This window comes from Antechinus flavipes, chromosome 2, assembly GCF_016432865.1.
Source record: "Antechinus flavipes isolate AdamAnt ecotype Samford, QLD, Australia chromosome 2, AdamAnt_v2, whole genome shotgun sequence".
Taxonomy (NCBI): domain Eukaryota; kingdom Metazoa; phylum Chordata; class Mammalia; order Dasyuromorphia; family Dasyuridae; genus Antechinus; species Antechinus flavipes.
Window position 1 is genome coordinate 253,528,300 of NC_067399.1, and position 15,283 is coordinate 253,543,582.

The following is a 15,283-nucleotide window of genomic DNA, read 5'->3' on the forward strand; positions in this document are numbered from 1 at the left end:
AAGTTTTCATGGTACCATGTTGTTGTTTTTATTGTTTAATAATTTTCCAATCATGACCCCAGAGATGCTGGGCAGAGATTCTGGAGTGGTTTGCCATTACTTTCTCCAACTCATTTTACAGATGAGGAAACTGAGGCAAACAGGGTGAAGTGACTTGCTGAGGGTCACACAGCTAAGAAATACCTTCCTAACTCCAGGCCCAGCACTCTATTTACTGCAACATCTAGCTATATATTTTGCTGTTGTTAAATGGGAATTTTTCCATTCCTTTTTGGCATTAAGCATCCTTACAATGGGAGACCCTATTTTAAAGCAAAGTGATTCTCCCAAACAATCAAGTTCTCAAAGTTATATAGCAACTACTTTTATTGTTTCAATTTTCAAATGCTTAAATGAGTGTGTCATTATGACCAGACTAGGCACAGGTAGCTGGCAACATATAATTTTCAAAATATAACATCAGTTGGTCTGCCTTGCTAGCAGCAGGTGTTCTTTCTCCAGAATATTATGAAACTTCCTTCCTTACCAAACACAGAGTGTCTTTCTTTCATATCTAGGGCCCAACTAGTGGATACAATATTGGATGATTTGTTAGAAAGAGCTACATTCAAATCCTGTCCAAGATACTTACTTGCTGATTGGCAGCTACATGGAAAAATTGGTTTAATTCTGAACTTAGTATCTGAAAGATTTGTGTTCAAATCCTTCTTCAGACCCTTAACTTGATAACTTTAGCAATCTTAAATCTACATATAAATGTTAGGTGTTATCATTATCATTTTTGTTGCTTTTATTTTTATTTACAGCCGTTTTAACTGTGAGTGTGATTATTCTATGTGGTCAGAAGTCATCACCCCCTACATAGCACCATGCTTCCCTGTGTCCTCATCAACCCCTCATACATGCACATATACACACTCCTTCTCAAAAACCTGTGGAATTTGAGCTATTTTCAACACTGATGTGATAATTTAATATTTAGAAGACCTTATCCCAGTCTCAAATAATAGGTTAGATTTCATGTCAAGATAGAAATTTAGGGCCCTTTATCAATACTCATATTTTTCTTATGGTCTGCAACTACCTTTCTTGAATCAAATTCAGATTAGCCATTCAAATTAGCAAAGTGTCTTATTCCCTCTGAAATCCTGCATTCTGCCCAAGCAATCAACAATCACTTGTTGATTAAGCTTATACTCTATGCCAGGAACTATGTTATGTACTGGGATTACAAAAACAAAAATTAAATACAGCCTGCCCTCAATGAACTTACATTTCTATTTCTGAATTCTCTTACAGTTCTGAATCTTTGCTCCTTCATAAACAATACCCTCAGAATGAAACAGATTAAATATCTTACTTCATTTGAATAATATGTTTTAAATATCCTTTGGTACAGAAAGATATCCCCAGATCCAGAAATGTTCTAGTCCTTGAATTGTAATAATAATCATTCCTCTATTTTGTCACCTGAATTAGAATAAACTTTTTGAGGGCAGGAATTTTTTGATAGTATTTTACTTTTTTCCTGAGTACCTGTAAATATTTTAATATTATTTTTAAAATTTTGAGTTCCAAATTTTCTGCCTCCCTGCCTTACTATCCTCTCCCTAAAACAGTAAGCAATTTGATATAATTCTATATGTGCAACCATGTAATACCTATTTCCATATTTGTCTTGTTGTGAAAGAAGAAATGGATCAAAAGAAAAAAATGATGAAAAAATAAAATAAAAATAGCATATTTGATCTGCATTTAGATGCCTCCAGTTCATTCTCTGGATATGGATAGCATTTTCCATCATATGTCCTTTGGAAGTGTCTTGGATCATTATATTGCTGAGAAGAGCTAAGTCATTCACAGTTAATCGTTGCACAATGCTGGTTTTACTGTGTACAATGTTCACTTTGCATTCATTCATATAAGCCTTTCCAGGTTTTTCTGAAAGCTGGAGTGTAGAAATTCTTTTTTTTTCTTTTATTTTTATATCCCCAGTGCATAGCATAGTATCTGGCTCAGAGTAGTTAATAAGGGCTTGAATAACTGGTTTATATCTTACTTCACATTTTTCAGAGCCCTTTACTTGCACTATATCATTTGACCCTGAAGCTTACGCAATCTAGTAAGGAAGAAGGGACTCAAAGCCATCGTTCAGCAATCTCCTTTTCCTTTGTAGACTTATCAATGAAATTCTCTTTTTTGTAGGTTACCTGGTGGTACCAGCAGGGGGAGGAGGTACATTCCTGGGTGGATTCTTCGTGAACAAATTTAAGCTCCGCTGCTCAGGGATTATCAAGTTCTGCCTTTTTTGCACATTGATAAGCCTGTTTGCCGTATTCATATTTTTCATGCACTGTCCAAACATGCCTGTGGCTGGTGTGACACTTAAATATAATGGGAGGTAAGAGCACAGAGTTTATGTTTTGGTTGGAGTGACACACAGTGATTGTATCCATGAGAAACAAAAGTGGGATGGTGCGTTTCCAGAGAGATCTGAGAAGGGGTTTCAGGTGGAATTGGATTCTCTAGCCTTTCATAGATTTTTAATGTTCCCATAAAATGAAAAATGGATTTTCGGTACTTGTAAAAAAAATTTGTTGGTTGAGAAAATAATCAGTTATAAAGGGTAGATCAGTGAATTTAGAGACAGAGGCCCAGGACTGAAGCCTGCTACTGTCACTATTTTTGCAAACCTAAACAAGTTGCTTCTCTTCTCAGGTAGGGGAGGCAGGTTGTCTAAGATCTGAAGTTCTAGAAGTAGGAGAAGGAAAATCTGAATTCAGTGCCCACCTCTAACACCATATGACAGTGGGCAAGCCATTTAAATTCTGGGAACCCCAATTTCCTCATCTCTAAAATGAGGATAGAAATTCAGGCAATACCTACCTTGCAAGGATATTGTGAAGCTCAAAGCTCTACAGACTTTGGTGTTTTATAAATGTCCATTTTGTCTATTATTGTGGGGGAAATCTCACTTTTCTCCTATGAGAAACTGAATCAGAATAGACGAGCTCTAAGATCTCTCCAGGCTCTAAATTTTATGATTCTATAGCTACTTCTAAGATCTAAAAAATTAAATTGAATGTCTCCATTCCTCTAAAATCATAGGTGATGAGACACCATAGGGGAAGCAATAGATTAATTGGTCATATTCTTTACTTGGGAGAATTTAAATTAAAAATTTTTGTTCCCCCTCCTCTATATTTTCCATCAATCTTTTCAGTGTGTTTTTTTTTAACATTTCTTAGTCATATATTTAAGAATCCTACCCCATCCCATGATTTGGCTCCAACCTACATTAGCAGGCTTATTTTACAGTATCTGATTCCATGGTTCCGTCTGTTTCCAAACTAACTACTAGATACCCTTTGAACTTGCTCTGCCAAATCCCGGCTCTGGCTTTGTGCAGGCCATCCCACATGCTTGGGTTACATTCATCCCTCAATCTCCTTTGAAGAGTTCCTTTCTTTTTTCAAGGCTCTGCTCATGTGCCTCCTTCCTCTGAAGCCTTCCTTTATTTGTTCCAACTATATGAAAATATTTTTCCACCTTGAATTTCTAAATGCATTTTGTTTGGATCTTTCGTTCCCATCTCACTCTACCTTATGGTACAAGGTACCATTTCTCTGTGTGAATGAGGTCAAAGCTATAACCAGCCCATGACAAGCAGTCTTCATCCCTGGAAGCTAATAGCAAGGCAGCATACATTGATTTCCACACTTGGTAGTTTTCTGTGATCCCAGGTGTGATCTTCTCCTGCTCCTTTTCCCAGACAGTCACCCCCAGTGATGCCTTGGCTTTTATCCACCCCTCTCAGGCCCTGCCCTGTCTGACTGCCTTTCCCCCAACACCTACCATGCTAGGAGAATTATATCCACCCCAGGGGGGTTCTTGCACTGTGATGCAAGACCTGGAGACCTGAGAGATCAGTGGCAGTGGCAGGAATGCCAGTCTCTCCAGAAGCTACTTTAAGGTCTGGGTCTCCTCTGACCTCCCAATCAACTCTGTTCCAGGTGCCAGAAGTCTTAGTTATGGCTCCGTGTGTCATATATTCCTTCCTACCCCCAGCTGGATATAAATTACTTGAGGATAGGGAATATATCATTTTTATGTGCCCGTCACATAATAGCTACTTAATAAATGTTCACCGAACTGAATCTCCTGTTTTCTCTAGCATCCTGCCAGAAGGCAGTATACAGCTGTTGGCTTCCTGCAATGAGAAATGTGGATGTTTGAGGGAGATCTACAGTCCAGTGTGTGGTACAGACAATGTGATGTACTACTCTCCTTGCCATGCTGGGTGCTCCACAGTGTCCATACTTCCAAAGGGGGGCAAGAAGGTAGGTGATGCTGTCTCTGCTGACTTACTTCTATGAAAAACTTTAACGTGATCCATTCCTTCCACTGGGTAATTGTAATTGGTCTGATGTTGTTGGGCTTCCCAGGTTTACCGTGACTGTAGCTGTATTCCTCAGCATTTCCCCTATCGTTTGGGTCATGCTACAGCAGGGAAATGCACTTCATCTTGTCAGAGAAAGTCCCTTCTTCTGGTTTTCGTATTCGTTGTAATTTTATTTACATTCCTAAGCAGCATTCCTGCTTTAACTGCAACTTTACGGTAAGAAACCGGGTTGGGTTTTTGATCTGTACTAAAGCCTTGCTTTCAGCAAGTTAAACTCTGGAACATCATGAGCCCAGCTACCAAGTAGCTGGGATTCTGCCCATGATTTCTTGAATAGTTTTTTTCTAAAGGGACCAATTTTGTATAATATTCAGTGGTTATAGAATCCTAGATTTAAAGCTGCAAGAGACTTCGGAGGTCACCCAAATCCAAACCCCTCATTTTACAGATTAAGAATTCAAATCCCCAAGAAAAGAATTGATCTAGACCCAGTTAAGTAGCAGAGTCATGAATTCAAATCTGAGCCTACTGATTGGAAATCTGGTGCCTTTATCATTGAGCCATATGACTGCCAAAAAAGTCAAATGCTATACATACCATATTCATGAAATAAAATAAGAACCCCCAAAAGGGATGTTGATATAGTGTATGTGCCGCTCTCGCAGTGTGTTCTGAAATAGTCATGATCTAACTGGGTCTGAAGTCAAAAAATGCCATTTTTGTATGCTTTTTTTAACTCCGATCCTTTGTATTATAGGTGTGTCTCTGACCGGCAGAGATCCTTTGCACTAGGAATTCAATGGATTGTTGTACGCACTCTAGGTACAGTATAGTATAAAAAGCAGATGTTATTTTGGAGCTTCCATGTGCTTTCTTCTGTTAAAACCATTAGGGGAAGTCAGAAGTACAATTCAAGAATGTTATTTACTAATTCTAAGTAATAAATTTAACTTTTTCCAAAAACCTATCTCATGGAATTTAATGCTCATATCATGAAGACATTGGATATACCAAAACACCTTTCCTTCAAAATCTTCTCCTTTTCCAGATTCCTCTATACTATCAGAGGCACTACCATCCTTCCAATCACCCGAGGCTGGCAGTTATGGTTTTATCCTTCCTCCTCTGTCTCATAATAGAGCATGACAAATATTGTCATTCTACCTTCATAGCATCTCTCATATATGTCCCCTTCTCTCTATCCACACAGCCATGACCTTGATGATAGCCCTCATCACTTCTTGCCTGAGCTATTGTGACAATTGCATTCAAATCTCAAGACTCTCCCCATTTCAATAGAGCTTCCATTCAATTACCAAATAACATGTTTTCCTAAAACACAGACAACTGTGTCAACTCCTTACTTAATGAGTTCTTTGTTACCTCCAGAATCAATTTTTTAAAAAATCCTTGCTTAGTATTAAAAATCTTTTCTAATATGGCTCCTTCCTATTTTTCTAGTCTTATTAGAGTTTTTATTCTCCTACATACTCTATAATAAAACTATACTGTTCTACGTGCAATTTCTGTCACAGAGCAATCCATCACCCAGTTCCATGTCTTTGCCTTGTCTATATTTCTTTCACTCTTCATCTCCCCCTTTTAGCTTTCCTGGCTTCCTTTAAGATTCTGCTCATATTTCACTTTCTGCATGGTCCTTTCACCTGCTAATACCTTGCTCAGAGATTTTCTCTTACCTGCTCTGTGTATCTTGCATTTACCTAGAGAATTACTTATCATCTCCCCCATTAGAATGTGAGCTTCTTGAAGTTAGGGCCATTTTTCTTAGCCTTTCTTTGTATCTTTTCTACTTAGAACAGTACCTAGATTATAAGAAGCACTTAATAAATATTTGATGACTGACTGTGGGACTAACATTAAGACCCAGCTTATAGAAATTCTGTTCATATAAAATGCTATTTCTTTCCCTACAGGTGGAATTCCAGGCCCAATTGCTTTTGGCTGGGTGATTGATAAAGCTTGCTTACTCTGGCAGAACCAATGTGGAGATCAGGGATCCTGCTACATTTATCAGAACTCTGCTATGAGCCACTATATTCTTATTGCTGGAATTGTTTACAAGGTGAGTTAGGGGCATATCTTCTTGCCCCTGGAAAAGAGCCTAGATAATAGCAACATTCACTTTTAATTTACCTATGGACTGTAGTTGTCAATATACACAATTATCTACCCTTAGCGATCTTAAGGAATCAAGAAAATGAGTAGTTCTTCCTCACTAAAAAAATGGGGAACCCCAAAGTTGCATATTTAATTCTATGTATTAATATTTTGATTAATGTGCTAATATTGGTGTAATTCTTTTCCATGATAATCAGCCAAGTATACAAGGTATACAAGGTAACCTTCATCCTGGCTCTCTTCAGTTAGCATTGGAAAACATGAATTCTAATTCCTTAGTTTTATGTTGACTTACTCAATAATTGGTACAACTCAAGAAAGATTAGAAAAAATACTGACTTTGGAGTCAGGAGACATATTCAAAAATCGAACACTGACATTTACCAGCAGTAGGACCTTAAGCATATAAATAAACAAATAAATGAAGGAACAAATGAATGAATGAATAAACAAACAAGTAAATAAGAAGTAAATAAATAAATCACTTAATTTCCCTGGCTCTTAGTTTTCTCATCTGTATAATTAGGGTTGAATGCCATGGCCTTTAAGGTTTCTTTCACCTCTGTGATGCCTTAAGGCAATATTAGAAAGCTACCAAAAGGCCTGCTTACTCAAAATGTCATAAAGATTGCTAGGGTACATAATGGAATTATGGATTTGGAGGCAAGAAGACTTGATTTTATATCCTCCTTAGAAAAACCTGTCTCTCGGACTCAGCTTCCCCAGTTGAGGAAGGAAGATTTGATTGGTTTACAACTCTAAGTCTATGATTCCATGACAATTACAGCTCATATTTTTTCTTATTGAAAAAGAAGGAAGAAGCTCAATTAAAATTTTAAATATGAAATCTTTGGATTTCATTTTTTTCTCTGGAAAGGTTTTTCCTGAATTCTATCAAATTAGCCTAATACAGGGGTCCTTATTTTAGGTCATAATATCCTTTTCTAAAAATAAGAAAATTTTAGGGTTGGCCAATGATGTCTTTTGATTTTCTTTTATCATTGATATTATTTAACATAAAATTAGATATGTGCATTACAATATTTTAGGATCACATTGAAAACTGGAAGGAACCTTAGAGAATTTCTTGGCTTTTTTGCATGCCATAATCTCCTTTTGTAGGCTGGTTTAAAGCCCATGGGCTTCTTCTCAGGAAAACATTTTTAAATATGTGAAATAAAATACATAGAATTACAGATAGAACTGTGCTGGCAAATATTTAACAATTGGTTATCTAGAAGGAAAATTTATTCACTACACACTTTTAAATTTAATCTGCATATTAACATTTTTTCCATTCCCCTATTAAGTCTAGACATCTAAGAAAACAATAAATCAAATCTTGATTCATAGCATTTACTCATTTCTGAAGTATAAATGTTCATGCTGAATATTTCACAATTGGGTCCTGGGGCTGGTACAAGCTGGCTTCACCCCACTCAGGAGACTTAACAAAGGAAATCACTTATACTGAAATATAGCTATTAAAATATCTTACAAAAATAAGTTCTTAGGTTCAAGGTTAAGAACACCTACTCTAGCTTAATCTGGTAGTGTTAATAGGGGTAAGCTTTTAATATAAAACTGCAAACTTGTATAACATATCCAAAAACTAGTTGCTAAGCCTCCTTTCAATTATCAATAGAAAGGGTAGCTATGTATCATACATAAATTATATTTCAGAACAATGACTTACATTAACTGAAGCCTTTCAACACTATTACAAATGGTCAAAAGAAGTTAAGATGAAGGATATAGGAAGATAATGTGTTAACTTAATATTTAAAATGAGACTACACACACATTTTACCTTCTATAGGACAGGCAATGGACATGCAATTATAATGGCATAGGGAACTATGCTTATTCATACAAAACCCATATGGGTGAGTTTTCCTGGTTTTTAGAACAGCACTATCCATTATCCAACACTGTCTCTCATTGCCCTCTCTATCTAAAGTAAATTTAATTATTCCAAATTATGTAAAGTCAATGCATATATTCCAATATGCATTGGAGTTCTTTTTTAAAAAAACTTTTAATTCATAATATTGTTTTAATGTTCATTGGCAAGTTGAAATATACCCACCAAACGTTCTTCTGAAAAATAACAATAATAGCTAACTTTTATGTTATACTTACTATGTGCCAGACACTATGCTAAGAATTTTATAAATATTATCTTATTTGATTGATCCTCACAACAACTCTGGGAAGTAGGGCTCTTATCTCCATTTTACAGATGAGGAAACCAAATCAAACAGATATTGTCTTGCCTAGGATCACACAGATAGTATGAGTGTGTATAAGACCAGATCTGAATGTAGACCTTCCTGACCTAAGCCCAGAGTTCTATTAGGTCTGAATTAACAGTTGTACTTTTCAGAACTGATACAGACCTTTACATGCAACTTAGACATTTGCTGAGTGAATTTATTCATATTTAAATTTTAACTCATTGATCATTCAACAAATATTGAATTCATTCATTCAGATATGGAAGAGGGAGTAGATGTGATTTTATTGGTAAAGGGAACTCACAAGTGAGGGAAGTACCTTTACTAATGCAGGTTGGTACTTTCTAGCACAAATTATAATCTTACAGAGTTGTTTGAATACTAAGAAGTAAATGATTGGCAGATTGTGTTCATCATCACGATCATGTATTCAGCATCAGACCAGCCTGGGGATGGAATTCCATATCCTCTACCTCTGCTTCCAGAATGACTTAAAGTAGAACACCATGCTAAGGTTGCTTTCTGACAAGAGTTTGGGAGTTTATGCCCATGCAAATTTAAACTTAGAATATTTGAAAAGGGGATTATTATCTTTAAGAGAAAAATGAAAGTTCTAGTTGTAAATTATGACTTTGACCTTCTGGAATACTATTTCTTTTCTGAAATCCTGCTAGGCTTTTACTCTTTTGATGTATCAGTAAAGAACAAAACCAAACCCAGCTCTTTCTCTTTTTTCGTAGGTGCTTGGGATCATTTTCTTTGGCTCGGCCTGTTTGCTGTATAAACCACCAAGAGGGTCCCCAGACTCTGCAGTAGCATCTCCTCCTAGCAGTTCAAGTGCTTCTGAAAACACCACTGACCTCCAAGAGCATGGCTCTGCCCTACAAACCCAGAACAGTGTTTAAACATCACACTGTCACTCCATCTCAGCCCCATATCCCACTGTATTATTGATACTTAATTTCATCACTTACATCTGTAACCAATAGCTTTGGGTTTCCTTGGAAGGGCTAACTAAACACTTATCTGTTCTTAACAAAACTGATTAACCATTCTGATGTGCTCCAATCTCTTTTAAAAAGCACATATTGGATGCTCATGTTTCAGAGTAACTTGAGACAACTGATGGTTTAAGCTTCGATTTCCTCAGTGAAGAAAACAAAAGTTGTTCTAGTCACTTGCAAGCATGAAGTGAGAAGGAAGGGAAGGATGAGTCCAGTTCTGGACATCGAAGAAAAGCACAAAGTTTCTTTGTTCTAATTCTGCCTCCTCAAAAGAAAAGGTGGTAACAGCAGGAAGAGACTAAACAGAGGAGACAGAAAGGAAAAAAACCACCTGGACTTCATAGGAAGGCAAGAAGCGCCTATCTGAATCCAGCAACACCATCGCCATGCACAGCTTCATAGTGGATATTCAGTGTATGTCATGGATGGATTCCTATTTGATCTTGGGAGCAGCAGAAGGCTCAGCCAAGTCAGCACAAGGAATATCAGACTCCAATTTGGTCTTCCTTACATTCTGCCACTGCCAAAGCCTCTGATCCTGTACCTTTTCCTAAACTCCTTAAGTTCCTCAACTGTGGTTTCTATTTCAAAAATTTGAAATAGGTCATCTTGAAAGATATATAAGGATCTACTTAGAGGCATTGATAGCTTTTTTTAAAAAATAGAGACACAAAACAAGGATCTATGCAATTTTAGATTAGTTTTTTTTTTAATATCAAATGGCTGAATTTGCTTGAGAGTTATGTGTGAATTTTAGAATTTGTTGTTGGAATATTTTTTTCAGAGAAGAGGAAGACTTTGATGGTTTCCTCATATGCTCTTTGATATACAGACTTTTAAAAATTGTGTGTTTTTATTGAATATTATTGGTGAATGTATGAAATTATTATTCTCTCTTGGAAAAAACTACTGATGAGATATGTAGTAAGAAGATAGAGCCAAAATTCTACTCCCCTTTGTCTCTGTTTCTCTGTGTCTCTCTATCTTTGTGTCTCTGTCTCTGTCTCCCTCAGATTTGTACGCATAAGCACAATTTGTATTTATTTATGAAGATATTACCCATTATGGCTTCAATCCCAAGTGTGACAAAAGAAACTTTTCTACATACAAATAGATCCTCTGCATGCCCTTTTAAAAAATCAGACCATTGAATCAAGTAACAGTCCATTATAGCTTCAGTTATCTGTGTAGTTGCCTGCACTTTGATTTTATATGTGTATGTTCTAACAAAGAAAGGCTTAAAGCAGTTAAATTACAGCACTGTGAAAAAAGTTTTCCTTTATGTATACCTTTTTTTCCTTTTTGTTGACCTTTGCAATGTAGAGCTGCTCTGTAACCACATTGCCCCCCACTCAAGCACTTATTGGGCCTGTTGTTGACCACTTAAGTCTGCAGTGACTTCTTGACTTGGACCATTGAGGAGGAGCCTTTGAGAAGGGGGCCATTCACATAAATAAAATGAGACTTGTTTTAAGTAAATACTTGTTAAGCTACAGCTTTTAAGCCTAATAAATAGGATATAGAAAGTGTGACTAAACTATGCTCAGATGTGAAGCTCAAGATATGTACTGGAGGTTAAACCTTATGAAAAATTTGTGTGTATTTACCATATCCAAGCTGAAATTGTATATATGTACAGGTATTGTATTTTTAATATTTAAAGATTTTCACACCTGTTGTAACAAAATCCTATATTTCTATGACTTCAGAATTGACTAGTTTTTTGGTTTGTTTGCTTTTTTTTTAAACAAGGTTTTTGTATAAACTTTATTAGCTCCTAACTTGGTTAAAGAACGAAGAGCACTTCTGACCTCATGGATAACACACCTAAAATGCCGAGTGCCATCTTAGGTCTTTTGTTTTCCTGTGGCCCAAGGAATGATGTTTTGTTTGCCTGAAGTCCATTGAGTCCCAGGGACCCAAGACTTTTGGGATCCTCTTCCTCTTCACAGCACAAGTACTTCCTGCTGGATTAGGACCAGGTAGCATAATTGGGTGAAGTTGTTATGTTTGGGAAAACCAGAATAAAAGTTGTCAGCCATTTCCCTTCCTGGTGGCTCTGGTGTTGCAATTGTGTGTGTGTGTGTGAGTGTGTGTGTGTTTGGGGAGAAATAGACACACTATATCCTCATTTCCAGCTTTAAAAGTAATATTCTCTTAATGTAGCCTAAACCTAATATGAATGTGGGTGGCAAGGAGATTAGACTTATTGACCCATTTCTAGGGCTCCTCCTGCTGTTCCTCGTACATAGGTAATTCCTATTTATGGAGGGATGGTTTCATGGAGAAGAAATCCCCGAGCTTGGGGCTGAAATTTTCTCAGGCAGTCATTAAGATGCTGAGCTTTGATACCTGTGAGAACAAAAACAAAAAGTGTGTGTGTGGATGAGGGAACAAAACCTGAAACTCCGGCAAGAAAAGGCTTCTGTTGAGTAGCACTAGATGCTGCCCGGCTTTCTGCTCTTTGATGTCCTGACCTGAATTCTTAGAGGAGAAATGATCCTTTGGAATTAGACTAATGGGCCTGGGATAGGGAGAGAGAGGAAGGAAAAGGAGCATTAATGCCAAGCTCCTGATAAACTTGTGAACCTGAAACAAAGCCATCGGACTGACAGAAGTCTGCGAGCAGGAAATTTGCAGAGATCAGGACGTTGTATTTCCATTTACCTATTTGTACTCAATTGAGAGAAAAAATAAAGTGGATGCTTTAATGTACAAATAAATAAGTTGAGAAAATGTTAATTTGTAATAATTATCTTAGAGGGCTAACCCAACTGTTTTGGTTAACCAAATTGCTTGACAATTAATTGTATGAAAGTCCTTTTTTTTTTTTTTTAAATAAACACAAACTTAAAAGATTGCTTTTTAGAGAAAGAGGAAGCTTGTGGCAAATCACGAAGCAGTAAACAACAGTGTGTGAAGAATTGTCTCCATGGCTTCTCTATATAAAGGACTGGTGTTCGCCGAGCCCCGACAATGAACTTGTCATCCCAGGCTAGCATCATTGGGCTCCATAGCTCTCAGTTCTTTCTCCATGGCAGCCAGACAGCATGCTGACTGATTTTCTATGTCCTCTCAGTTCCTGGATGGGGACAGTGAATCGGGGTCAATGCTGCGTACTTGAAAAGTTTTAGAGGCAATGGAAATCTAAATGTCTTTTTGTGGCAATGTGTTGTCCATTGTGGTACAGTGAATAAAGTACAAAAATTAAATCTCCTGAGAAGATTTTGTGATATTTGGTTTGAGGGGAAGGGAGTGGAGGAAAAGGGGGATATAGAAAAGGAAACAAGAGGCAGGGGGTGGAGATGAAAATGGGTTTGAGGATAGAGCTCATTTTTTCTCCTTTATGAATTTTAGATTTCTTATGCTGTCATGCTTGGATGGCAGCAGCAATTCAGCTTAATGCCTGAGTCCTAAATAAATTATATTTATTTCTCCTTGGTATACATGAGATAGGAAAGAACAAAGATCAGATAGCAAGCAGCATGGAGCAGTGGGATGAAAGCCATATTTGGAGTAAGACCCTAGTTTGGATTCCAGCCCTGCCACATATTAACTCTGATTTGATGCAAGTCCCTAACACTTTCTGGGCCTCTAATCCAATCCAATCAAAACACAACATTTATTAAGCACCTACTCTATGCCAGGCACTGGGCCTAGTTCATTCCTCACCTACAAAATGAAGGTGTTGGACCAGATGACCTCTTGTGTTCCTTTCTAGTTCTTAGTCTTTTAAAAAATTATTTTAATAATAGCGTTTTATTTTTCCAAATACATGCAAAGATAGTTTTCAACATTCACCTTTGCAAAACTTTGTGTTCCAAAATTTTCTCCCTCTCTCCTCCCTTCCCTTTTGCCCTAGATAGCAAGCAATCTGATATAGGTAAAATGTGCAATTTTTCTAACCAAATTTCTATATTCATCATGCTGCACAAGAAAAATCAGATCAAAATGGAAAAATAAGCAAACAACGAAAAGGTAGAAATACTATGTTTTGATCCACATTCAATTTCCATAATTCTCTCTCTGGATGAGGATGGCTCTTTCCATCACAAACAACATTCATTTTAAAAGTATGTTCCAGGCATTAGACAAATGTAAGGGACAAAAAGACAATGTGGATCGTTTATTACTTGAAGAAATCCTGAAATCATGAATGTGGTCATTCCTCATAATAAGATATTGAGGCTCTGGATCTCATGTAATAGAAACTGTAAGCATAATAAAAAAGGGAAAAAAGCAACTGATAAATAGAAATATGTATAGAATGATTTTACATATATACATATTTGTGTCTAATGGTAGCCATCTCTAGGGTAGAATAATAAATTGTATATACTAGATTTGCAATTTCATGTGCAATCATCTTTTATTATACTATGTTATGGGAATGTTTGTTTTATTCCACAAATTAAAAAGAAAAATAAACAAACCATCACACTCACCTCTCAGCTAACTCTATAGTGTTTATGAAAAGTACAGCATTCAAATTACTGGAAGAACACAGACACTAACGAAAACATCTTCCTTCTCACTGCCTTCATCGGGTCCCAATCTTAATCTAATCTTAGAAAATGGATTTCTATAGTCTACCCCTAGATATTTATTTAAGATGAAATACCAATCACTATGCAAAGTACAGGGAATACAAAAAAAAATTAGGCCTTGCCTTCAAAGATCTCATATCCTAATAAGGAAAATAATATGTAAATAACTATATATATGTACAAGATTTGCACAATATAAGTACAGGGTAATCTCAGAGAGAAGACATAGAAGTGAGGAAGAATAGCCAAGGAAAAGGTGTGGAGGTGGGAGATGGATTGTTCTATTCCAGGAACACCAAGTAGACCATTGCAGTTGGATCATAGAATTCAGGGAGGGGGTCATCATGTAATAATCCTGGAAAGGGGAAGGGGCAGATTATGAAGAGCTTTAAATATCAAATAGAGGACTTTGTAATTAATCCTAGAGGTAATAGGGAGCCACTGGGGTTTACTGAGTATGTGGTTGACATGGTTATACCTATAACTTAGGAAAACCATGTTAACTACGTTGAAGGATAATTACAAAGACTTAAGACAGTAATATCACCTAGAAAATTATTGCAATAGTCCATGTATGAGATGCTGAACTCCTGTACCAAGATGGTAGCTACATGAGTGGAGGAAAGCAGAAATATATGAGAAATATTAAAAAGGTCAAAAGGGGGGGCATCTGGATGGGCATGGTGAATAGAGCACCAGCTCTGGAGTCAGGAGAACCTCGGTTCAAATCTGATCTCAGACACTTAACACTTCCTATCTGTGTGACCCTGAGCAAAACATTTGCCTCCAAAAAAAGAAAAAAATAGCATCTAATGGATGACATTCATGATGGAAGCATCTCTTCTCTCATTATAATTTAATTATTGTAAGGAAAAAATTAAGTTGAATTTGAAAAAAAACTGAAAACAGATGCCTGAAAGATATAGTACAGTGGAAAAAATATTCACTATGTTG

General features: G+C 36.7%; 1 protein-coding gene across 2 annotated transcripts in view; it reads left to right on the forward strand.

The window, feature by feature from the left end:
* The window catches only part of SLCO4A1 (solute carrier organic anion transporter family member 4A1), a 62,960-nt gene extending 49,955 nt beyond the window's left edge, over positions 1–13,005 (forward strand). For both annotated transcript variants that reach the window (XM_051976712.1, XM_051976711.1), the window contains exons 7-12: positions 2,206–2,401; positions 4,175–4,340; positions 4,446–4,618; positions 5,160–5,224; positions 6,337–6,485; positions 9,519–13,005. In XM_051976712.1, the coding sequence (XP_051832672.1) occupies positions 2,206–2,401; positions 4,175–4,340; positions 4,446–4,618; positions 5,160–5,224; positions 6,337–6,485; positions 9,519–9,683 (914 nt within the window). In that variant the 3' untranslated portion in view covers positions 9,684–13,005. The remainder of the gene's footprint in view (positions 1–2,205; positions 2,402–4,174; positions 4,341–4,445; positions 4,619–5,159; positions 5,225–6,336; positions 6,486–9,518) is intronic.
* The last annotated feature ends 2,278 nt before the right edge of the window (positions 13,006–15,283 follow it).